The sequence below is a fragment of the Ursus arctos genome, unplaced genomic scaffold (genome assembly GCF_023065955.2).
Source record: "Ursus arctos isolate Adak ecotype North America unplaced genomic scaffold, UrsArc2.0 scaffold_32, whole genome shotgun sequence".
NCBI classification, from domain to species: Eukaryota; Metazoa; Chordata; class Mammalia; order Carnivora; family Ursidae; genus Ursus; species Ursus arctos.
The window spans coordinates 5,954,772-5,981,357 of record NW_026623008.1 but is presented as its reverse complement, the minus strand read 5'-3'; the positions used below and the strand labels follow the sequence as shown (position 1 = coordinate 5,981,357).

Sequence of the window (26,586 nt, the reverse complement as noted above, 5' to 3'; positions counted from 1 at the left end):
TGGAAGTCGAGGATGAGAAAGGGACCCCACATAGTGCCCTGTAGAACTCCTGCTCTGGCTGGCGGGGTACTGGGGGCAGAGGATCAGGTAGATAGGCCCAGGAGAGGACCTTGCCAGGTAAGCCAAAGTCAAGCAGCCTTCCCAGAAGGAGGATGTTTGTTCAGCCCCAGGATGCTGAATGGTCAAATGTTAATGAGGTTGACACTCTCCAGTGGATTTGATACAGAGAGGAAATTGCTTTAGTCGGAGTTGTTTCAGTAAACATGATATGATAGCCATGGTCCTTGTCAGTTAGTGGAGAAAGGACACAGGTTAGCAATGGATGGTGGTAGTGGGATCAGCAAGGGCCCTTTTACAGGCAGAATGGGGAACAGTGGGAGCCTTCCTGGAGTTAGGCAGCAGAAATGCCTGAAGCCCTGAAGGTGCGCAGAGGTTAGGCAGACCAAGGGGAAGGGATGCGTTTTCTAAGCTCGTGGGTTCCTGAGATGGAAGGAGGTGCTTTGAGGTGGCTGGAGCATACAGGAGAGGTGGAGATGGAGCTGGAGAAGCAGAGGGGGCAGTCAGAAGGTAAAGGTCTATACAGTCTTTGGAAAGGAATGGCGGAAAGTGAATTGTACTTATTTTAAAGGCTAGATTGTGTGGGGGTGTGAATTATATCTCTGTAAAGCTGTTTAAAAAAAGTGGTGCAGTGTCAGACATGCTGGCTGGCTGCATTGCAGGATGAATTGGAAGGAAGGCAAAAACAAGCAAAATTTTAGTCACAGAGATCAGTTAGAAGGCAGTTGTATTAATCTGTGTGAAAGATGATGATGCCTTGTTAGAATCAGCAGGAGCAATGGGTAAAATTATAGAGATATTCAGGATATGACTGGTAGACCCTAAGAGCTGAGCAAAATGCCTGGTGTGTGGTGGGGCATTTAGCAAACACAAATATTTCTTGATCTGGCTGAATGAGGAAGAATTAATTGTACTTCACTAGCTGCATTTGGTGAGTCAAGTGTCCTACAGAATTTGGCTTAAGTTATTAGCATTCAGGGAGTGAGAACTCAGGAAGGAGTGGCAACTTTTCATGGATAAGTGAGTTTTACATGATCCCAGAGAGTTTTTTTTTTTTAAATTTTTGTCATTTGTAGTCCATTTTACATGATTTAGTTCTCGGTTGTACAACAGAATCCTCCCCCCCACGCGCCACAAGAGATACTAAGTTCTTGAGGGTGGGGGATAATGTTTGGCTACGTTTGTATCTTGCATAGCAGATATATTATTGGGTATTATCTACTAGTGAGAGTTTCCATCTGTAAAGCACTTCACAGTCTGTAAGTGCGTACTCATATGGTCTGCTTAATTAACTTAATTCTCATAGCAGCTCTGTGAAGTAGCAGGTGATGGTCCCTGTTTCACAGCAGTGAAATGGATTCAGAGAGGTAGAGTGATTTGCCCAAGGTAGTTCAGTACATAGCAGTGGCAAGAACTTGGGTCTTGGCTTCTCAGTCCAGCTGGGACTGCTTAAATAGTGTCAGGAAATGGTTTTCTTAAAGTGAGGTTTGGGCCCTGAGCATGACAGAAATTTTGGCACTTTATCTGAATCGGTTCTGATAAGTAGTGTTGAGGGGTTTGTAGGCGGTTGGTGGCTTCACTTTGAAGAGGCAAATGATGTTTATGTGGAAGGTGAAGTAACTGAAGTTAAGAAGAGTACTTCTGTGTCACTGGTTCCTGAAGGCCTTTGACTCGGATTAGCTGCGAACACAGCTAGACCAGCTGACCAGATTTTACCAGTTAAGATAAAATGATGAAGTGCAACCTGATAAATGTAGAAACTAGTGAGAGGAATATATGTTTTTTTAATGAGTCCTAGGGGTACTGCTTTTAGAAATGTATAAGTTGTAGGTCTGTTTTGAATATCCACTCTACTCCAGCATGAGTAATAAAGGTTTTTGTGGGTTTAAAAAATTTTATCAGAAAAACCATGCACATTCACTTCCTTGCTGATCTCATTCAATCTCATGGCTTTAAAAACTAAATTAAAAAGTAAATTTTTATCTCCAGCCTGGACCTCTGCCTACTGAAAAACTTTATGTGGTTTTTATAGGCTTTTCAAACTTAGCATGTTCGTACCTGAGCTCTTAATCTTTCTTCCAAAACTTATATAATGCCCACTTCATCATCGGCTGCTCTTGCCAGAACCCTTGGAGTTGTTCCTGACTTCTTTCCCTCACACCTCACCTCCCAGTTTGTCAGCACATCCAGTTTGACACTTGCCTTAAAAATACATAGAAAATAAGACTCCTCCCCTTCTCTGCTCCTGCCATGCTGGTCCGTCCCAGCTACCTTTGCCTCTTACCTGGCTTGTTGCAGTAAGCCTCCCTCCTCTTCATGCTGCAACCCCTGCATCCCTTTAGGTTTTTTTCCCAATGACCAGAGTGATCTTAAACACAAGTGAGATCATGTCTTTCTCTGTTACTCAGATCCCTGCAGTGGCTGAAGTGTCATTGGAGTCACTTCATGTCACTTCGTGGCACTTGAGTAAAGGCTCCAGTGTCCTTACACTGGCGTACAAGGCAGGATCCAGCCCCCCTTCACCTCTCTGAACTCATCTCCCACCACTCTCCCTCTTCCTCATGCCACTGCAGCCCCATCGGCCTCCTGTGTCTTGAGTGTGCTCAGCTCACTTCTGCCTCTGGACATTTGCACCTCCTCTCCCTCTGCCGGAATGATCTCCCTTCATGTGCCCTCATAGCTTTTTCTCTAACACGCTAGCTCGGGGCAAAGCCTGAGGCATTCCTTCACCGTCATTTAAAATTGCAATTCTCCCACTCTCTGTGTCCCCCCATTGGATTCCCCATTTAAGATCTTTCCATGTACTGTATATATATCATTCTTTTGATTATGGTCTTTCTCCACTCCCTGGAACATCAATTCCACAAGAGCAGGGAAGTTCGTGTGTAGTTCTCTGCTGCTTTCCTTACACCTAGAGCAGTAACTAGTATACAGTAGGCATTTGGTAGACATTTGTTCAGTGAATAGATGGACTGTTGTGAGTCTGAACATGTTCTAGATTAGATTTTCTTTTTTTCTTTCTCTCTTTCTTTCTTTCTTTCTTTCTTTCTTTCTTTCTTTCTTTCTCTTCTTCTTCTTCTTCTTCTTTTTCTTCTTCTTCTTTTTTTTTTTTTGTTATTAAAGTATCTTATAGGGGTGCCTGGGTAGCTCAGTCATTTAAGTGTCCAACTCTTGATTTCGGCTTAGGTCCGAACTGATCCTTGGTATCGTGGGATTGAGCCCTACATGGGGCTCTGAGCTCAATTCGGAGTCTGCTTGGGATTCTCTCCCCCTGCGCCAACCCCCCCGGCTCACACTCACGCGCACGCGTGCTCGCTCTTGCTGTTTCTCAAATAAATAAAAAAATAAAATCTTAAAAAAAATTTTTTAAAGTATCTTTTACTGGTTTTGTTTAACTAGATGGAGCAGTGGATCGACAGAAATACCTTCAATATTTTTGTCTTTGTTACTGGACAAAAATTTCTTTTGGGGAAGGGAAGGGCAAAGTGAGTGTGTTTCCTAAATCTGGGCAACTTATCAGCCCGGATGCATGCAGGAAAAGTTAGCACTTATGAAGAGCTGGTGACCTTGGGGGCACAGATAATGACCTGACTAGTAGGTTGTAATCAGATCAGATGGGGTTTACTTTGGCAGAATCATTGGCTGTATGGCTTCATGCACGTGATTTCTTCTCCGTTTCCCTTCTGTAGTCTATATAAGGTGGGGATGGTGACTTCTGTCTGGTTCATTTCACTGAGCTGTTGAGAGAAAGAATTGAATGAGATCATGGCAGAAACCTGCTTTGTAAACCCCTTATTGTTAACAAAAATGCTGTTGTTGTATTGGTAGATCATTTCTAGCAAATTGAAGTGACAACTACACATCTCATTGACATCTGGTTTCTCTCTGGGTCCCTTTCCTCAAATGTCACATTATTATTGTGTGTTGGTCATTATATAATGAGGCTCAAAAATATTCTGATTAGTATGGTAAATGCAGAGGAAAAAAACCCATACATCCCTGTTGCACTGTATTTTAGAGCCAAATGTAAATGGTAATTGGTTGACTTTTTCTTTGGAGTATCACTGTTCTTAGTTACCTGAAAGTTGGGTACACACACGGGATTTTATTTTGTGGATGCCCTCTCTGTTGTTTCTTGAATTTTCTTTCTTGCTTACTCTTGTCAGAAATAACTCAAATTTCTTTGTAAATAGAAACTAGTATGTGATTTTGTAAGGAGTAGTGTTGAATATACAATTTAGACTTAATATTTCTTTCCTTTTTGAGTACTGAAATAATATTTTTACATAATTTTCTGGTTATCTCGTTAACCCTGGAGAGAATGATCTTTTCCTTAAATTCATCAGTTGTCTGTCCTTGAGCTATATCTAAGAGGTTTTCAGCCTAAGCTCCTTGTTCTTTTTAGATTCCCAGTAGACCTTGGTATGTTTTCAGTGTCAAAGAGGAATGTTTTAACAACGGTGTTAGCTGATAGTTTTCTTTCTTGCATGATTGGCTTGTTCATGCTTTAAACTTAAGCCCAGTGGAGAAAGTAATATGTCTCTTTGTGTATTTTCATTTGCTAACACTAGTGGCCTACAGGGACTTGGGAGTATATTACTGTCTGTTTAGCAGATGATTCATCTAGGCAGAACTTTTGCAGGCACTAGGATAATTTTTCATTTTCTTGAAATATGTTTAGAAAATTGAAATCCCATCTAGAAGCATATTTCTTTGTAGAAGGAAGTAATCTACGTCTGTGCTACATGCTTACTCCCTTCTGACTTTGCTTTAAATTGTCAGCATTATTGCTCGTTCATAGGTCTGTCTCCCATAGGCGGTTGTGAATATTTTATATTTTCTTGAATGCCTAAGGATATTTGAGGTGCTCATGGAGAGGTCTTTTCTGGTGTCAGATTTGACCTAACAGTTTTGGAGAGAGTATATGATAATTTTTATGGTTTTGGCATGACCAAATAGAATTTTCTCTGTGTTTAAGGCATGTAATTGCAAGTTGATTTGTTTATTGTTGTCTAAGTAAAGAGGACCAATCTTTTGTTTGTTTGCATATGTTGTTTTCTGTCTGGCCCTAGTAACATAAGAAACAGATGGTTCTCATATTGATCAGTTCCTTGCTTTTTTCTTTTCTTTTCTTTTCTTTTTTTTTTGGCATTAGAACATTGAGGGCAAGGACTCTTTGAATTTTTCCCTCATTGTATCTTCAGTTCCAAACACCTGGCACATAGATAGTGTTTAGTATAGATCGTTGAACAAATGAGAGAAGATGTTGAGGAAGATGATACAGGAGGGCAAATGATAAATTACTGGTAATTATGACTGTCCCCAAACTGACTTGTAAACGGAACAGTCCCTATCTGTCTATCATTGTCCTACACCCGCCCTGTAAAATTTTTATAATAATTGTGTTGGGTTGGAATTGGAGAATCTCTCTTCTCATTGTAAAACCTTGAAAACTTGAGTCTTTCCTTGTTGGCCTTAGTTCTACAGAGGAGTTTACTAGGGAAGTTATTAATAGTGGAAATTTGAAAGAATTTAAAAGCCACCTAATATTCCCTAAAGATGGAAGGTTGTTTTTGAAAGCTGTTTTGTTTTGTTAAGGCACAGATAATTCAGAGAATACCATTTTTCCTGTAAAATAACTAGAGTAGTAGACTTAGAAGATGGGAAAAATAGTAATTGAGGGCAAAAGAATCTTGCTTTGAGGGTCTTTGCTTTTATTTGAGTCAGTGCCTGTGTTTATTCTTAAGAGGAGCTCTGGAGATTTGGAGATGTGGCTAGAAAGAGTCTTCAGAAGATAGTTCCCTGTGAGAGACATCTTGAGACATTTTTCCAGGCTATCCAAATTATTTTTCCCCCACGTGGAAGTAGTTTTAGTATATAGGTTCTTGCCCTTGTAAATTAATATTTTGGGTTATGAAACTCCTTTTGTATAATTACAGCCATTATATGTTATGTATTAGGGTACACTTTGCTTTTTCCTTTAAAAGAAGAAAAACAATTGATGTGTACAGAAAGTATGGTTTACTATTATGCTGAGATGTTTTCATTATTGGTGTGGTGGTAAATCCCAAACCATACACTAGCTGAGGCCAAAAAGCTTTATCTACTTAAACTTTGTCTCACTTGTCCTAACTTTTTTCCTATGGTTTGGCAGATTTTTGGGGCTAAAACATGAGTAAGAGATTCATTTAACAAAACATTATTTTAGGAAGGAAATATGAGAAAATGTTAAAGTAACATCAGTTTCTCTTTCTGTCTTTTCTTGCCTAGCGTTTTAGAAACGTTGGGGTAGTTGGAGTGGTTGGATTTTCCCTGGAATTGAGTGAGAAATTCAGAAGACTGAAGCCCAGGCTTACTGTCTACCTTTCACGGAGGCCTAGCCGTGAGAGGACAGAAGAAGGCACGTGGCGAATCATGACAGCTGACAAAGACAAAGACAAAGACAAAGAGAAGGACCGGGACCGAGATCGGGACCGAGAAAGAGATAAACGAGACAAAGCAAGAGAGGGTGAGAATTCAAGACCACGCAGGAGTTGCACCTTGGAAGGAGGAGCCAAAAATTATGCTGAGAGTGACCACAGCGAAGATGAGGATAATGATAACAATAGTGCCACCACGGAGGAGTCCACGAAGAAGAACAAAAAGAAACCACCGAAAAAAAAATCTCGTTATGAAAGGACAGACACTGGCGAGATAACCTCTTACATCACTGAGGATGATGTTGTCTACAGACCAGGAGGTAAGGAGCACAGTGTTTGTGGTGGAGAAGTGACATCAGCATTTACAGGCCTCTTTACACATTAGGGAAGGCAGGGGATCCAAAAAAGGAGATAGTAGTTTTGGGTAGGAAACACATTAATCCACTTTGGGGCAGTTGGATTTACTGGCTTCTTGCTCGTGTCTACCTCAGCTTGGTCTTCTGTCCTAGTTTGTGTGTTTGTCATTTCTTTCCTCGTGTCCTTGTGCTCTACCTCTTGTTCTTTATCTTCAACACCCCTGCAGAATAGAATACATGGTAGGGTAAGTAAACCTTAGTTGAGATTCTTAGAAGCAGGATGTTTCACATTAGCTGCAGGAGTGAGCAGAAGCTGAAGAAGTATTTTTAAAAGCCTTTAGACCAAAGTTTATTTCTCTGGTAACCTCCTTTTCCAAGGAATTGAGCTTCAGAATCTCTAACCAATGATAATAGATGAAGACAACTAACTTGCTTTGTTTACCAGAAAATGTACTATAGTTGACTCAGTGTATTGAGGTTTATAGCATTGTTCGGAGAGAGACAGACCAGCCTTCAGATGAGATGCAGGGAAACCAGTGATTGAGAACCTTCCGGGCACCCGCAAAACTTTCTCCCCCACCTTTTGGAAAAGATTTATTTATTTGAGAGAGAGGGAGAGAGAGTAAATGTGTGTATGAGTGGGAGAAGGGGTAGAGAGAAGGAGGGAGCGATTCCCAAGCAGACTCCCCGCTGAGCTGGAATTGGGGCTGTGTCCCATGACCCATGAAATCATGACCCCAGCTGAAATCACAAGTCAGAGGCTCAACAGAGTCACCCAGGCGCCCCATAGAACTTTTCTTTTCTCATGTCAGGTATTGTGTGTGTGAAGGTATTTTTCTTACAGAAGTCAATAAAACTAGCTAAAGTGGTTTTGTTTGAATTACTTGTAATGCTGAGAAGTGACATGAATTTCATGAGGTGTAATTAAGAGATTAAAAGCCTCCTGGTTTGCTGTTCTTCCAGGAAAGAGAAGTTAAAGAAATTATATTATGTCATTAACCTGGTACAGTTGTTTTACTGAGGAGTACTCTAACTTTTCTGAACTTTGTGTAAAGTACCAGATTTTTTTCCCCCTGTATAGGAATTTGTTCTGAATTTCAAAAGATAAACAGTATTAGAACTTATATAAACTTGTAGTCACAGCTTTAATTTATTGATGATTGAGGAGATACTTATGTGACATAAAAGTATAGCGTTAGGTTTTAGGTGAGCGAGAGCTCTGCGGTAGAGATCTAGTAATGTGTGGGTTATGATATTGTCAGTGTCTATGATTTAAAAGACTTAGATATTGGACAGTAAGAATATCTGAGCCACTGAAGAATATCTCATTATAGAGTTACTATGCATTACATACATCAATCTATTCCATTTTAAATCGCGAGAAAGGAACAGAACGTGTTAACTTCTTTAGATACAGATTAGAGTATCATAACTTAAAAATAAGGAAAGATCTTGTTATCCTTTTCTCATGATATGTAACAATTCAGTGTGATAATGTGATCGTCTGGATCATTGTCAAAAGGCCTACTGCCTTGTGCAGTATCGAATACCCACCTTTCTCAAGGGAATGTTACTCCTGTGTCAGTGCTGATACTTCCCTCAAATATTTGTAGTCAGACATGAGTGGGAAGTGCCTTACATACTGTCCCTGTCATAAGAGATTCATAGTTAATGACCCTGAGATGTCCTGCAGTTCAGGAAGCCTTTGTAATGTTAAAAAAAAAAAAAAAAAAAAAAACCACCAAATCTGCTGTTCTTCCCCATTTATGGGATGGTGGCATCCTGTTTCTGCTGATTATGTCTCTAAGGGAAACCACTTTTGAGGAAACGGGTTTGGGTGCCCATTGATCTTGCACCTTTTAGTGGATAGTAGAAGCCCTTCCTGCTTGATGTATGGAAGAGTATGTGAAGGGATGTCACTCGGGGCTTGTTTACAAACAGTGAGTTCTTGAAGTGTTTTGGAGTTGAACTGAGTAATTTATGAAGGCAGGCATTGTTTTGTAAATCTTGAGGACCTTTGTGAAATATGAAAAAGATATGTTCTGTCCTGAAGCTAAATATAAAGAATCTATGAAAACCAAAAGTGATGTGAAATTTTCTGTGACACTCAGAGCATAACCACTTTGTGTGAGGTGCCCCTTGTACTCAGGTGGGTGACAGTGTTGTGGCCTGGGGTTTGCACATTGCCAGGTCCAGTGGATGTGTGTCTCTTTGGTTAGGAGACTGACCTTGACCTCTCAGTGTTCTTCAGATTATTTGGTCTGAGAAGAATGAGATTTTATTGAGAAAGTGATATTATTTAGAGTTTGTTACTAGCTAAAATTTAATCTCATGCATAGTCACAACCAGCTCTTTTTTGCCCCTGCTCCTCATCTCTGTGGAGTTATTTCTATTTTGTCCACAGGAGCTCAGCTTGACTTGAAGTTGCTTATTGCTCCTGTTGCCTCCTGCTTCAGGCCATTTGCACTTGCAACTTGCTCTTGCCTCAGGCTAGCGAACCTCTTCTCCATACACACACAGACAGACTTACTTAATTCCTGTCCTTCTTTCAGTGCTCCCCTTTCAGAGTTACTGCCTTTCCTCTCCCAAGTTACACAGATTTCCTTAATAAACACTGTCATAGCATTATGAATCTTTTCTAGAACTTACAACTAATAATTTTCTTTTTATTTCTGTTATTTTAGGATTAATATCTGTCTCTCTCTTCCATAAAGGCTTAAAATCTGCTTTTCCTTATCATTGAATTCCTGGCACCTATGACAGTAATGTACACATAGTGTGTATTTTTAAATATTTGTTGAATAAATTTCTGAAAACTTTTCAAACATTTATTGACTGATGAACGATGTCCAAGTTAGAATAATAGAATGGATGGATGAATAATGGCATAGGTTAGAATATGGAAGTCTGTCTTGAATCATTTATTTGCCAATAAATGATTTAAGACTTACCATAAAAACCAAAACAAAAACCTTGTAGGGCTCTATTATATATTGCCCCCATGTCTAATCTAACTTCTTTGTTGTCTATCAACCATTACTCTGCTTTTGAGATGACTGTCACGGTAACAAATTGATTTATTACAAAGCTGTGTGCAGCCAGATTTCCCTTATGGGCTTCTTTAGCATAGGATATTGATTTCTAAAGTTTGCTGTGGGTGGCATATTAATTTCTTTCCACTATTTTCTCCCCTTCCCCCCAGCTTTACTGAGATATAATTGACATCTAATGTTGTTCAAGATGTACAATGTAGTGATTTTAAATATGTGTATATTGCAAAATGATTACCACAATAAGGCTAGTTAACACATCCATCACCACACATAGGTACTATTGTGTGTGTGTGTGGGGGGTGAAAACTTAATCTACTTTCTTAACTTTCAAACATACAAGGCAGTATTTATTTTTTTTTCTGTACAGTTTATTTTTTTATTTTTTTTTTACAATGCAGTATTTTTAACTTCAGTCACCGTGCTGTATATAATATCCCCAGGACTTTTTCATCTTTTAACTGGAAGGTTGTACCCTTTGACCACCTCCACCCGTTCCCTCCATCCCCCCCACCCCCCTCCCTGTGGCAGCCACTAATCTGGTCTCTGTTTCAGTGAGTTTGGTGTTTTTAGATTCCACATGTAAGTGACGCCATGCACTATTTTGTCTTTTTCTGTCTGTTTGCCTTAGCGTGATGACCTCAGGGTTCATCCAGTTCTCAGGATCCCCCCTCCCCCACCCCTTTTTTTATTGGCCAGGTAACATGTATCTATATATGACGTTTTCTGGATCCATTCATCCATTTGCAGTCACTTAGGTTGTGAATAATGCTACAGTGAACATAAGGGTGTGGATGTCTCTTCTAGATAGTCATTTCATTTCCTTCAGCTAAATACCCAGTAGTGGAATTGCTCGATTGTATGGTGGTTCTGTTTTTAGTTTTTTGAGGAACTGCCATTTTCTCTTTTTCCCCCTTTTTTTCTTTTTTAAAACTTTTTTATTATGTTATGTTAGTCACCATATAGTACATCCTTAGTTTTTGATGTAGTGTTCCATGATTCATTGTTTGCGTGTAACACCCAGTGCTCCATGCAATACGTGCCCTCCTTAATACCCATCACCGGCCTATCCCAATCCCCCACCCCCTCTCCCCTCTGAAGCCCTCAGTTTGTTTCCCAGAGTCCATTGTCTCTCGTGGTTCATTTCCCCTTATGATTACCCCGCCTTCATCCTTCCCTTCCTTCTCCTACCGATCTCCCTGCTATTTCTTATGTTACATAAATGAGCGAAACCATATGATAATTGTCTTTCTCTGCTTGACTTATTTCACTTAGCACCAAACCATTTTCTGTAGTGAGTAGCTGTACCCATTTACATTCTCACCAATAGTGTATTCACTATTTTCAGTTAGATACCATGATTTTTTTTTTATTCCTGATCATGTAATACAGTCAAAAAATCAAATTCAAATTATTGAGAGATACTTTTTCATTTTGGCTTATCAGTTTGCTTGCTATTTTGATAAGGAAACATGTTCTTTAAAAAAAATGCCTGTTAAGTTGGTTCTGCGTTTCTTGTATTTTGTCATATCCACTGCTACTTCTGTTTGACTCTCCCATTTACCCTCGATATATTCCTAGAATAACAGAGATCTTCAACATATACATGGGGTGGGGGAGAAATAAAGATTCGGGATTTTCAAGTTATGTCTGTTTTCCTTCTACCTTTATGAAGAAGTTTGTTATTTTCATGAAGATAAATGTTATATATAGAAGACAAAGAACTTTAAGTTTGTGGTTTATGAAATCTTAGGTGAAATAAAACATTTCCTCTTTTTATTTGCAAAATTTCCCCCTTTATTAGGAACTGGGGACTTGAACTGAAAAAAAGACCTAGAAATTAGAACTGAGTATACATTGAACATTGAGGTGTTAATTTCCTTTGATGCAAATGGAATTTAAGCTGGAAAAAATCCAAACTAAACAAATAAAACCTGGGAATCTGGTTTGAATGAGAATGGAATGTACATATTTTTGAACGACTACTGCAGTTAAAAGTAGACTATTAATTGAGCATAATGTTGAGTAGACACAAGAAAGTCTAACACTGTATGATTCCAGGAAGAGCACCTTCCAGGGCCTGGTCATGTTCCTTTTCATGGTGACACTGCCAGTTACATGGGTTTATTTGCATTGTGGGAGTTTATCATGCTTTGCGCTTTTTATGTATGTGCTATACCTCAATGAAAAATTTACTTAAAAAGTCAAAACATGAAACTATTTTCCTAGTGGATAATTTCCCTTTGAGTCGAGTTCCTAGTTAAAGAGGGAAGAAAGTCCCCAGTGTTTTAACAAATGGCATGTCTTAACATTTAGCTACTGATTGTTCTCTGAGGGGTTGCACTCTGACCTGGTAAGAGCCTGACTTTGGTTTCAAAGGCTTGATTCTCCGAATAATTGAAAACTTATCTATGGCAACTGCTAAGACAAACACTAGAAATAAACACTAAAATAAAATAAAATAAAATAAAATAAAATAAAGCAAAATAAAATTCTGCCATTTGGTGTTCCAGTACATAAATTTTTGGAGAAAATAAAACTGCATTTGATCTGTATCTTTTTATCTGTGTCTCTTGTACTTGTTGAAGAATTTTAGGTAGATGTGACATGCAAATGAAGGTGTCTTGTGGCATTCTTATTTTGGGTTGAGGCACAAATTTTTCTGATGATTGCAAGAATATTTTTTGTGTAATAAAAAATATAAACTCTGGATAAAGGAACCTTTAGGCTCAGCTTGAATGAAAGTGGTTTGGCATGTGTTACAGGTTTGTTTGCAGTCAATAAACCCAATATTAACCTGCTTAATGCCTTCCCGTGGATCCCTTGTTGGCAGTAGGCTCAATCCCAAGATCTTCATTGGCATGCCGGACTCTGCTGTGATTGCAGTCTGCATAATCCTCTTTAGACCTTTTATTTGGGAGGAGGAAGCACAGTGAGGCAGTGTATGCCTTTGCTAGGGCTGCCTTAACAGAATACCACAGACTGAGTGGCTTACGCAACAGAAACATATCGTCTCATAGTTTTGGAGGCTAGAACTTGAAGATCAAGGAGTCAACAGGGTCATGCTCCTTCTGAAGGCAAGAGGAAAGATCTGTTTTTTCAGGCCTCTCTGAGCTTCTGGTAGTTCTTTGACTTGTGCTAGCATACCTGCAGTCTTCATATGGCATTCTCCATTTGTGCCTGTCCCTGTGTCTGCCCAAATTTCTCCTTTGCATAAGGATACCAGTCATGGTGGATTAGGGCCCTCACCCATGCTACATATGGTTTTAGGGTCCACCTCATTTTAATTCATTACATTTGCATTGATTCTTTTTCCTCTTGTAAGGTCACGTTCTCAGGTATTGGGGGTTAGGACGTCACATCTGAATTTTGGGGGATACAATTCACCCCGTAACAGGTAGGAAGAGCTTTGCTGCTAGGTAGTCTCAGGTTTGAGTAAGCACATCAGCTTTCTTAGTTATGTGTCCTTAGAACAGTTGTGAAAATTTCTTGTTTTTAATCACATTCTAGTGTGGTTTTAGTGGTAGATTACATTAATTTTTTTTCCTGTTTCTTTTTTCTTTTTTTTTTTTTTAAGATTTCATTTGTCAGAGAGAGAGAGAGCCCCAGCGAGCGCATAAGCAGGGGGAGCAGCAGGCAGAGGGAGAAGCAGGCTCCCCTCTGAGCAAGGAACCTGATGTGGGACTCAATCCCAGGCCCCTGGGATCATGACCTGAGCCCAAGGCGGATGCTTAACCGACTGAGCTACCCAGGCGTCCCATCTTTTTCCCGTTTCTATTGAAATTTTATTTCATCTTTTTCTGAGTCTCAGGAAGTGATTGCGTTTTAGCACATATTAGGATGTTAGCAAATTCTGCCTATGTAAAAGAATTTTTTAGCACATTAAGAGCTATTGCTTCATCTCTATGAGGGTAAAAGGAACAAGGGAAACTGTTCTAAAGTTACTGTAACAAAAAAAATGGAGAGTGAAGGAAAATTTGAGATTAATTAATTGTATTTTTTTTTATTTCATAAGGAAAGGGTCATTAAGTATAATGAAACATGTGCTCTAGATATTTGGTGCTCCAAGTGTTGGCCACAGATTGGTATCCCATGAGAGTTGGTTAGAAATGCAAAATCTCAGGTTCCACAGCAGATCTGCTGAATCAGAGTTTTTGTTTTCATAAGATTCCCAGGTGATTTAAGTACACATTGAAGTTTGAGAATCATTGATCTAGACCAGTGCTTCCTAGTCTTTTTCAAGTTAATGTACAAATAGAAAATGAGCGCATTGCCCTAAGGGCTGAGAGGCCAGCATCCCAGCACACCTGTCACTTATTTATGGCAGACTAGAGTTTAGTCTGCTCCAGAAACAAAAAAAGAAGAAAGAAAAAGGTGGTGGGGAAGGAAGATACACTTTGATGGCTTGAGATTTTTATGTGAAATAAAGCACATATGGTTCGGGAGGAACAGAGCAGTCGACTAGTCAGTTGGGAATGATTTGGATCCTGTACAGTGCTTGATTGCAGAGGGAACTGCGAACTTGGGTGGAAGCAGACACATAAGGGAGTGAGGAAGCTGTAACCATGGATGATAACTAACGACCGTGTTTAAAGCGTCTGCTGTTTCCAGTACTGGGCTTAATTTACATGCGTTGTTGCTAGTCCTTTAAAAAGTCTTTGTTTCCCTGTTATACAGATAAGGAGAGGAAGACACAGAGGTCAGTGCCACACGTGGGCCTGTGACAGAATTGTTAAAGCCAAGAATGGATGGACATTTGCATAAAATACTGAAGATAAAGCCCAAAACACACCTTTGGAAAGAAAGAGATAGACCCATTTCTTGGAAAATGCAAATGATAGAATTACTTTGCTGGTTTTTGTTTTTGTTTTTGTTTTTTTTTCCCTGCTCCTAAAATTTAGCTAACATCTTGCCCGCTTTTGGAAATTTTCTTTCAGACACACACACACACACACACACACACACACACACACACACACAGTGATGTTTAAAAGGTAAATGTGGGGCGCCTGGGTGGCACAGCGGTTAAGCATCTGCCTTCGGCTCAGGGCGTGATCCCGGCGTTATGGGATCTTATGGGATCAAGCCCCACATCAGGCTCTTCTGCTGTGAGCCTGCTTCTTCCTCTCCCACTCCCCCTGCTTGTGTTCCTTCTCTCGCTGGCTGTCTCTATCTCTGTCGAATGAATAAATAAAATCTTTTAAATAAAAATAAAAAAATAAAAAGGTAAATGCATAACAATTATGGGAAGTAAGCTGAGCCAGGAGAGATAAACTGTCCAGAATATTTAGGCTCATGCTGATTACTGGATTTGAGCCCTTAACTTAGCAACTGAAAGAGAAATACATAGTTTTCGTGATTTAATAAAAGTGAGCATATTGTCTTTCTTAACCTTTTTTTGAATGCAAAACTGGAGAACATTGGCCACATCACACACACACAAATAATTCGTTGGTAGGGTAACTCACAGATTGGGTGGAAACCTCCCTGGAATGAGGGCAGTTCTTATTTTTGGTCAGGGGAAACTACTGACCATTCTTTCTGGTGCCACCACTGGAATAGGTGCCGTTAAGCATTTTGCTGACTGTTCTTGCTGTCCCTCAGTTTGAGGCACATTCCTGGAAGAGTAAATTCAGTTGGTCAGGCTTGAATTGCATGTCTGTGTCTTGGATAAAAAAAGACAGAAACCTCGATTTATTGCTCCCCCTAAAACTGTACATTCTAGGGCTTAAGGTAATTCCCCACAATGAAATTAAGGAGCCTTTCTGTAGGGGAAATAGATGAGAGCCAGCCAGAAAAATGACACATGTTCAGTGTGCCACTTCATCAGGAGACTCTCACTGTCGCACTAGATTGAGTGAGAATTTGTAACAATGTATGGATATTTATAGTTGGTTTTGCTGTATATGTGATAGGTAAATAGAGGACTGATGTCGATGGCTGGCTCATAAGCAACTATTTCTAGGCAAGAGGAGTGTGAATAGAGGGGCGTAGATTATAACATATAATTAATTACATAGTATAATATAGGATTATATTTTAGCAGGAAAGGAAAAAGTAGGTGAGAATTTAAACCTTTAATTTTACTGTTGCACTGGTATGAGCCCTTTCATCTCTATGTAAAATGAAGTGAGATAATGAGTACCTGTACCCTAGGGCTCTATCTCTAGAGAGGTGCAGCCCACCCTACCGGCTCTGGCTCTGGTCCTGACCCCAGCGGTTGCCTTGCCTGCTGTGCTCAACTTCACAAAAGCCCCACGTTAATCTGTATTGTTTTGGTGCCTTCAAGCCAGAATCTGTTGCTTTTTTTTTTTTTTTTTTTTTTTTTTTTTTTTTTTTTTTGTTTTGTTTTGTTTTTAAGAGAGGGAGAGGGTGGGAGGCAGAGGAAGAGGGAGACTCTTAAGCTAGCTCAACGCCCAGTGCGGAGCCCAGTGCGGGATTCGATCCCACAACCCTGAGATTATGACCTGAGCTGAAAACAAGAGTCGACGCTTAACTGACTGAGCCACTCAGGTGCCCCTTTATGTATTTTAAATATTTCCTACAGCAGCCTTCAGCCACTCGGGGGTGCCTGCCTGTAATGTCTTCTTTCTTGAGGTATAATTATTGATTGGAGGAAATGTAGTAATATGATTTCTGAGCTCTGTAGGTTTTGAGGAATCTGCCCCTTTCCCTGTATTTTATATAAGCCCTTTTATTTTTAGGAGCATTTTCTGCAGAACTGCAACATGATACGTAGTATTATAGTAGAAGTTATCTACATAAGTTACACTGAATTAGGATGTATTGTAAAACTGTGTACTCCAAAAGAAACAAGAATGTTTCACATATGGCCATTTAAAAATCACCCTTGGTAATGGCAAGAACATTTTAAATGCTAATTCTTTGAAACCATTTTTGTGAGCAACGAATCATCAAATTCAGAATGTAGCTTTCTGGCTATCTACTCATCTGTTTTCTGGATCCCACATTCTAGGCACTTCATCATTTGTTTCTAAATACTTATAGGCATAGGCAGGGGTAGTGACTACACTTGAGGGTTCACCCTGTGTTTCTTCGGCAGACTCTCTTGAACACCATTGTCTCAGCTATGTCTCCTTTAGGAGTTGGGTAGTAAACACATGTACAGAGCAGTTTGATCTAGGAACTTTCTTGGGAAGGGTCTTTTAAGGCTGATATTTAAGTGTAGAAAAGATTACACACACATACACACACACATATATGCATACAAAAAATTGACCTCAGTATTCAGTTTGTTGAAGTTTAAAAAAGTTTTTACCTTAACCCTTTTGTAAATTAAACAAATTTTAATCACTTTTAAGGCTTTCTTGAATTATAATTGCTCTTATTGATAAAGTAGTTAATATCTTCAGCGTTTAGACTTGCTTATTAAATAATTTAATATTTGATTTCTATTGCTAAGGGATCTATTAACATAAACCTTCTCAAGTACTTAACTCTTCTTATAAGTGAAGTGATTAGACCTGTAAATGAAGTGAACCTAAAAAGGTGTCTTAGATATTTCAGTGCTGGGCATAAACTCACTTAGGTTTCAATCCCAACTGCATGTTTGAATCCATTTCACACAGAGAGAGAGTCCCGTGGAGTCCAGGTAGTTCAGCCACTGAGGATGGGTGGAGGTGCCAGGGAGCAAACTCTGTGCTTTTGTTTCTTTATCAGCCAAATGGGCATCAGGGTACCCAACTCAAGTGCTGTGATGGGGATTAAGTGAGTGAACACAAACACACAGGGCTTCTTTAGAAAGGGCCAGGCCTATAACAAAGTGCTGGGTGAGTGTTACTTTTCACAATTGGAAATACAGGTCTGTTGTTATAAGCTAAATGCTTTTAACTATAAAAAGAATAAAAATATCACATATATCCTGATTTTCTTTATTAACCCAGAAAATGTTAATATAGTTATTGATTCTCTTAAATCTTTCTTAATTTTAAATCTTTGCAGGGATAAAGGGTGCATATCAATTTAAGGAGGTAATTCCCACCCTAGTTAATCTGGGTTACTTAATTTTTAATCACAGTTTTTTTAATCTTTCAATCTTTTCAGATATGTACACCTACTAAAGGAGGATATTTATAGTCACTAAGTTTCCGTCTTCAGAACTCCAAAAAAGAGATGGCTTCTCACCTTGTGATATCTATTCTTTGGCTAGCCACAAAAGTCTGCAACTCTCTTACGCTTGACTGCCTGCTTCCCTCCCCCACCTTTTTTAAACATTGATTTCAAGTTTGCCTCTAAAGACTGTTGAACATGATGGGGATCCTAAGATGCATGTAATTCCTCTCCAAAGATGAAAATCTTTGACTCTGTTAGGATTTTGTATTCTTTCATTTTCTTAGCCCTGTGTAATCCTTTAGATATTTAAAATGTTTGGTGGAATGCTCACTAATTCTCACTGTGTTGCCTGTCGAGTGACCTATTATGAAGTTATTCAGTGACACGGGAGGAGGCTCATACAAAATTTTTCTTAGGAAGCTGCTTTGCCAGCTCAAATAGTATAAAAAAAAATCTCAATAAAGTGTGGAAAACCCATGGAATCCCTGGCTAAAGTTATTCTGAGAGCAGACATTGCTCTCAAATACCTCTGCCAGTGTTAATATGGCTCCGTTGAATATACTCTCTGACTGTTCAGGACCTCATTCTGGTGGGTCATTCATGGTGCATTCCTGGTTATGTGTATTTGTGTGTCTGAATCCGAATAGGACTTATCTCTAGCTATGGTTTGAGTTTGCTATAGTTGATAGAGAGCTTTTGTTTTGGTGGTATTGGTTACCAAGTTTAGTTATTACTTCTTGAGACCCTTTCCGGAGTATATCATGTTGAACATAGAAAGCTGTCTTTTTTTTTTTTTTTTTGTCACGGTAGAGTCTGCATCTATCTAGCTAATTTAAAACATTATATGAAGTTAAAAAAAAAAGGTGGCATGCAGGGTTTATCAAGAGCCCCTTATACTTAACGTGTTGATAAAAAGACTTAGAAGCCCACTGTTTTTTTTTTTTTTTAATTTTTAAATTGATGGTATGTAGGGGCGCCTGGGTGGCTCAGTCTGTTAAGCTGTTGTCTTCGGCGTCTGCCTTCAGCTCAGGTCATGATCCCGGGGTCCTGGGATCAAGCCCCGCATCGGGCTCCTTGCTCAGCAGGGAGCCTGCTTCTACTTCTCCCTCTGCCGGCTGCTCTCCCTGTTTGTGCTCTCTCTCTCTGCCAAATGAAATAAATAAAATCTTTAAAAAAAATAAATTGATGTTATGTAGCTTGACTTGTTAATGGCCTCAGATAGCAGAGAGCAAGCTTTCCTGTTGTACTTTCATTTCACGGTCATCCTCTCTGTCAAGTTCTGAACATGGTTTTCACACAAGATGGTACAAGAACAATGATAAAGGAAGAATGAACAGTAAAGAAGACCAAACCAGATGAGAAAAATAGATTATCTAAATTAGATGGCAAACAGATTTCATCTCCTTTTCCAGGTGATTGAGGCTGAATGTAGTACATTTGGAAGGAGTGCTCTGATCAGCTGACAGTGTTTCTCTTGGGTGCAGTTACAGGAGGGAGCATTTGCCATCTCTAGATTCACAGATGATCTGAGTTTTTAGCCCAGATGAAGTCATGGCAAGGAACTTGGAGTCATGATATTAGAGGCACTCTACTGTCCTTGTAAAGATGTTGGCTAAAAGGTTTTGTATGTTTCAGGCTAGTATACTTGATACTAACCTCTAGAAAAATTCTTGAGCATTTTATAAACATAATGTTCCTGAGCAAATGTGACATTTTCAAATGAAAGCCTTACATTGTAGTCTTCTGTGGCATAAAATTTATATTATCCTTTGAGCTGCTTTACTTATTTAGTGAGCAATTCTAGAGCAGTGTACAGTAAACTTTTTCTGTAAAGGGCCAGATAGTAAATATTTTCAGCTTTGCTATAGGCTAGTGAGTCTCTGTTGTAGCAATTCAGTTTTGCCCCTGTGTCATGAGAGCAGCAATAGACAAGATATAAATGAATGGGCATGGCTTGTGTTCCCATAAAACTTTATCTTTGGGCACTGAAGTTTGAATTTCATATTCACATGTCAAGAAATATCTCCCCCCTGCCATTAAAATATGTAAAAACCATTCCTTGCTTGTGGATCTTACAAAAACAGGCAGTGGGTCAGATTTGACCTGCAGGCCGTGGTGCCAGTCTGTGCTCTGTGAGTTGCCTGCCTCAACCTCCAATTCTGTCTGTTCTAATAATCGTTAAAATTCTTTCACTACTGGGGCGCGTAGTGGCTCAGTCCTTTAAGCTGGTTAAGCGGCTGCCTTTAGCTCAGGTCATGATCCTGGGGTCCTGGGATTGAGCCCTACATTGGGCTCGCTGCTCAGCAGGAAGCCTGCTTCTCCCTCTCCTCCCTGCTCGTGCTCTCTCTCTCTCTCTCTCTCTCTCTCTCTCACAAATAAATAAAATCCTAAAAAAGAAGTATCATTCAGGAACATCATTGTGTATTGCTTTAATTATTTAGCTAGCTCCCTCTGCCTGCTGCTTCCCCTGCTTGTGTTCTCTCTGTGTGTGTCAAATAAAACAAAAAAAATTAAAAAAAAATTCTTTCACTACTATTTTGTGCTACCTTTAAAAATGTAATTTGCTTTATTTATCCAGTTAAATTAAAAATAATTTTTACTTGTTTGTATTGTTGAAACTTGTTGTCCTTAAGTTGTAATTTTTTCTGCTTCCCATCAAACTCTATGAGGCATAGAAAGATAGATGCCTTATGAGTAAAGTCGTGGGGATCTCCATCCCACCCTCCCCCATTAATTCAGTATAAATTCTTCAAGAAGTTTGCTAGTGGTTGGGACCCCTGACTGGCTCAGTTGATAGAGCATGCAGCTCTTGATCTTAAGGTCAAAAGATAGAGCCCCACATTGGGTATAGAAGATTACTTAAAAAAAAAAAAAAAACAACAAACTTACAAAAAAGAGAAAAGTTTGCCAGTGCAGAAGATATCCCTGTGAAGTAGTTGCCATCCCAAATGATGTCACTTTGAAGCACTGTGTGTTTGTATCTGTTTTCTTTTTGAGTGTATGTACATCTCCTCTACATAGAAACTGAATGAGGAAAGAAAGTAAATTAATTAATATGTCACCATTATAAATGGCTCAAATCATTAATATTTTCAGAGATGTTATCCCCTCACAGTTGTGTTATATGTTTTGGGAGTCTTACTTGTTGGTTGGTTATAAAAGCAAGCCAGCAGCCTCCCAGAGATCTTCTCTGTCCAGCGAGGAAACTGGTGGAACTAGATTAACACTACAGCGTGGGGGAGAGGCAGCAGAGGGGGTGGGGGTTCTTTTGTTTGAATCTCCAAGCTGGATGCTAAAATCAGCCTGATGGACTGTGACGAATAGGGTCCCGACAGTGGAACAAGATTTATATTTACCTAGAGTCTAATTGGACTGAGATTTCCTGCAGTTATGTTAAAATCCTCGGCCCTTATGCTTGGTGAGCAAGCGTTTGAACTCCTAAGCTCTGGAGGTTTAGCTTTTGCTGGCTCAATTAATTGTTAAATGTTCCCTTTATTATAATTATACATCGATGCCTTGCTTTGTAGTAGCTGAGGAAATTGCTGAAAGAGTTGTTTAATCTGTTATACTCTATCAGTTTTGTAAAAAGCTCTTTTTAAAAGGAAACAATTTTGATTTGAAGTGGCATGGTGGTATTTGAGTTGGAGAGCGCCATTGAAATTGAAATGCAGGAATTTGGCTCCGTTCTTGACAGGGATTGGCTTGTAGTTGACGTTGACCCATGTGTTTGTCATCTTTCCAGATGCTGCCTTCTATTTATTCTGACAGCTTCACCAGCTGAGAAAACCAGACTTTCCAAGATTAAAAACATTGTCTGTGAATTTAAAGATGGAACAGGGTTTTATGTTTGTTGAATTACTTTAAAATGTATATAAGAATGATTTCCTTTTGTAAAACATTTAAATACTATAGAATAGATACTTGTGTACATGAATTTTGCTTTGAAGATATCTGAACGCTTCAAACACTACCAAAAGTAAAAATATGCTTTTCTATTCCTTCATATGTTTGTGTTAGTATAAATTTTGTAGTAGATTTTTAAGTACCATGAAATAGATGGGAGCAGTTAAGTAAGTTACCTGGTTCTTTTAAGTTAATGGTTAAAATGCCTGGAAATGGATAGGTTTCTAAAGTCACTTTACCAAGTCTATTACATTCATATATAATGACCCTTTATCATTATGTATGCATTAAATATCCAGTACCTTTAAATCTTTTTCATTATTTCACCATTAAATATGTGTTCAAACTAAATAGGCAGCATACTATATGTTACACATGAAATTCTACTATTGTTCATTCATTTGACCCCTAAATTTATTTTCTCACTTATATTTCTAAATTTCCTTATTCACTTGCCTTTACAAGGAACACCTCTTCAGTGATGTCCAGTGTGATAATTAGTAAAATGTGTAAACTGAACTGTAAAAGGCAAAGACAGGGTTGTTTTATATTCCCTCTGAAGGCTGTAGGCATTGTTCTGGCTTTCTTTGTGTGCTGGGCAGAATTTGATGCTTGACAGATGGTGCGTTAGTGGCTCACTTTAAACTGATCGATAGAGATATAGTAAAAATGTTGGGGGGGTTCATTATGGCTTTAAGTTCCTTTTAAAAAGAGGAAATGGCGTGATTTTATAGTATAGATTTTTAATATCATTTCAGTATGTTACTTTTCATTATTCTCAGCTTTTACATTTAATTTGTGCTTCATTAGTAAAGCTGTGTGTGACTGTAGGCTCTAAGGCAGGCTGTATTATTATTAGGTGGTAGTTTTCATGCTTGTCCTGTCATCCTCTTGTGCTGGTATTGTGAAACGTAGGTACCATATGTACAATTACCAAACTGAGGGAATGTTAATAATACTTTGTATAATTATACTTTTTTTTCTCTTTAGTAAAGGGAAGGGAAATGTCAAAAAAATGCCTCACCTGTTATGCTGTGTTTTTATATTGTTGGGAACAATAAAAAGCTAAAAAGTAGTGTTTTAATTACCACAATTCCATGGTGCAAAAATACACTGAAGTTTTGAGGTTTGTAATTAACTCTAGCAGCACTCAGTACTCAGGGGGAGGTTAGGCTTCTTCCTTACAGGGGATTTTACATGTCACATTTCAGGCTAGACAGTGGACACCTAATTCCCAATTTGCTCTCTGTATTGGCTAGAAGATATTTTGAGGGAGAAAAACCCTGGGCTGTCTTTCAGGCTCATAAACTAGAATGCTTTTGAAGTTTGTAACTATACAGAAAGTAGGTATTTGGCATCATGGAGTTGCTGTGCTTTTGGCATTCCTGTCATGATTGGTGGAGGCTACTTGTTTGTAGAAAGCAGCGGTTTTGTCATATGTTTTACTTCTCTTACGTCCTCTTCCTTCCTACCCCCCCCAGCGCCCCCCCCTCCCCCCCAGCCCCGGCTGCTAGGATACTCAGTGCTATGGCCTCTGGTACAGCCACACTTGGCTCTCCAATTCCCTTTTCAGTGTTGTTTCTGTACTGATGAGAGGTGGTCCCATTTTAATGTTCTCACCTCTGAATTCACCTGCTGCCTTTTGACTTTGCCTTGTGAATGTATTTATAAAATTTGGCTCTAGGCCTTTCTTTTTATCTTTCCCCCATATTTCCCCTCCTGCATTTGTTGTTTCTCTTTTTGATGAGCAAATAATACATTTTCAGGGAAGAAAATTGAAATGTTTAGAGAAGCAAAAGTTAAAAATCTCAAAACCATGAGTCTACTGTTAATATTTTGTTGTATTATCACTTTCCTTAGTGAACAGGTGTGGGGTTATACTATTCACTGTTTTGTAATAATGCTTTTAAAATTGACATGCCCTGAGTATGCCATGACAGTAATTATAAATCTGAATCATTATTACTGTTTTCTATACCAGTAATACTGGCATTCTCAACCTGGAAGGGTCCACAGTCAACCCAGGGGACTGTGAATATAATTCAGGAGACTGTGAACTTGGGTGGGAAAAAATTGTATCTTTATTTTCACTAATTCATTACATTTCAAATGACATTTAGCATTCAGTTATGCTTCAGTTAGGAAGATAGGCAATAAACCATAGTGACATTGGCAGTACCAGTATGAGCCACAGATATTCCCATGTCACATAACACAGAGAAAAACATCTGAAACTAATGTTTATGCTCATCAAGACCTTGAAATTATGGAGGTTATTAAGGGAATAACCTTTAGTAAATTTTATTTAAGGAGTCAATAAAGAAGTACATATATTACAAATATTTTTCTCATATTGTGATAAGTATTTTAATACATGTTTTTTTGTGAATTTATTTATTTTTCTAAAAAGATTTTATTTATTTATTTGACAGAGAGAGAGACAGCCAGCGAGAGAGGGAACACAAGCAGGGGGAGTGGGAGAGGAAGAAGCAGGCTCCCAGTGGAGGAGCCTGATGCGGGGCTCGATCCCAGAACACCAGGATCACTCCCTGAGCCGAAGGCAGATGCTTAACAACTGAGCCACCCAGGCACCCCCTTTTTTGTGAATTTAAAACAAAAGTGTTTTTGAAGAGTTGTGTATAGGTTGCTAAAGGCACCTGCTGGCGGAAAATCTTTAGGTGCACCTGCATTAACGGATAGATACCATCGTGTGACTGGTTGTACGCTGTTGGATTTTAGGTTCTTTCCAGATATTTTGCTTTATGAGCAGCAGTGGCGAGCATTTATTCATTTCTGCTCACTCTCCTTAGGACTAGAATTGCTGAGTTAAAGGGTATGTCTGGACGTCCAAAGATTTTTAATGTACTCCCATTGTAATTCTTTCCAGTTACCCCTGATGTACCACCATGGGATTTTGGCCTTTGCAAGTGACTGAATTTGTGGTTTTGAAACTGGAGAAGTGTTCTCTAGGTAGAGCAGGAGAGACTCTATGTCACCTTTGGATAGTAGTAAATCGTCACTTTGAAGAATGGATCAGACACATTTGTGTGCTCTGTTTCTTATCCACAGTTAATGACTTGGAAGGAAGATAAAGCTGTGACATCAGAGGGAATGCACTCTTTCTAGTATGAAGTAAAATATGGATTCTATTCCAAGAATTTAGTGTAGTATGAATTCTGGTCAGCTTTAACTTTTATGAATGATAAAACATTCCAGAAGATTTGGTTGTCAGTGGTCCCTGTATTTTTGTTGGAGGAGCAGCCAACATATTCTCTCTCAAGTCCTAAAATCAAACACATGTGGAAGTGGAGAAGAAAGGTAAAGCCTCTCAGTGGGGCCAGCAGACACCATCAAACTGCCCTCTGCACAACGTGCCAGTCAGTTTGCAGGAGAAGTTACCGTCCCTTATTCCTACATTCAGGGTAGAGTCAGCATGAGAAGCTTGGCTTAGCTGTGAAGTCTCTTCAGGAAGACAGTTGTGGACTTTGTTTTGCCTTATTTTATCTGCCTCTAGGGATTGATTTTTAATCCTACTGGAACAGTATGCTATCTGTTCAAACTGTTTTAGTCATTCTGAATCAAGAGCACTGTGTTGTATGGTTTTACACACTTGCTAGGGTTATCTGTTCTTTCCTAGCTTTTCCTATTTAAAAAAAATTAGAATGTTTTCCCCAAATCATTGTTCTAGATGTCACTCTGTTCATGAATGTAGTATAAATATTTTGCCCCATTTTAAAATAATTTAAAGATATTTGTGTATAATGGCCTGAAATGCTGAATTGTGAATAGAAAATTCTTGGTCTGGTTCTTCAGCGACAGTCAAAGGTTTTTTGTTAATTTTATCGCTTGTGGCCTCCATTTGCATTGTCATTTTTGATCGATTTCATGCTCCACCTCCAGCCAATACATTTGCCTTTAGGCTCACTGGAAGGACAGGGAGAGCAGGGCCTCCTCTTTTCAGTAATCAGTTTCCAGAAGTTGAAATACTGTAGTTCTGTTTATATCTCTGACCAGAGTTTAGTCGTGTTATAAAATCAGCTATAAGGGAAGCTGAGAAATGTGGTCTTTATTCTAAGGGGCCTTAGTCCCTGGTAGACATCAGATATTCTGTTATTAAGGAAGAAGGAGAGAATGAATGTTACACCCAGCCAGCAGTCTCTGCACAGAGACCGAAACGTAAGTGCAATTAAATTATTGCAGATATATAGTTACTTAAGTGTTTTCATGCCTGGCTCCGATATTAGAATGGCGAACTTGTCAAGGGAAGGACAATATTTTTATGCTTCTCAGTATCTCTGGTATGTAGCTGGTGCCCAGTAAGCCTGTGTGTGAATGTTTTACGAGTTTATGATTCTGTTTCTTGTAGAATATATTTATTTTCATTTTTTAACTTTAATGTAATCTCGACAGGATTTGTCTGTTACTACTTCAGTTAAAATGGAGAAGTCTGATTTTTTCCCCCAAAGTTCTGATTCATTTCATCTCAGCAGATGTTCGAAACATGATTTTTACAAGGTACAAATTACAAAAAGTGAAAGTCTCATTAAGTGTTATATTGGCCCAGAGCAGCTGCAATCATTTTTTGAAGTGTGTCGAGTACAGTTTCGGGTAGAAAGCATCTAGAGCTTCTTATGGTCCAAACAGTAAACTAAATGTCTCATTTCATTTTGGGAATCAATAGGTATTTAGATACTTTAAATACTGCTACCTTGCATAGGTCTTTGCTAA

The 26,586-nt window shown here is 39.0% G+C and overlaps 1 protein-coding gene across 7 annotated transcripts in view; it reads left to right on the top strand.

Annotated features, from left to right (window-relative positions):
• Nucleotides 1-26,586, top strand: part of RERE (arginine-glutamic acid dipeptide repeats) — a 409,522-nt gene that overhangs the window by 145,715 nt on the left and 237,221 nt on the right. For all 7 annotated transcript variants that reach the window (XM_057305330.1, XM_057305328.1, XM_044391460.3 and 4 more), the window contains exon 2: nt 6,328-6,796. In XM_057305330.1, the coding sequence (XP_057161313.1) occupies nt 6,472-6,796 (325 nt within the window). In that variant the 5' untranslated portion in view covers nt 6,328-6,471. The remainder of the gene's footprint in view (nt 1-6,327; nt 6,797-26,586) is intronic.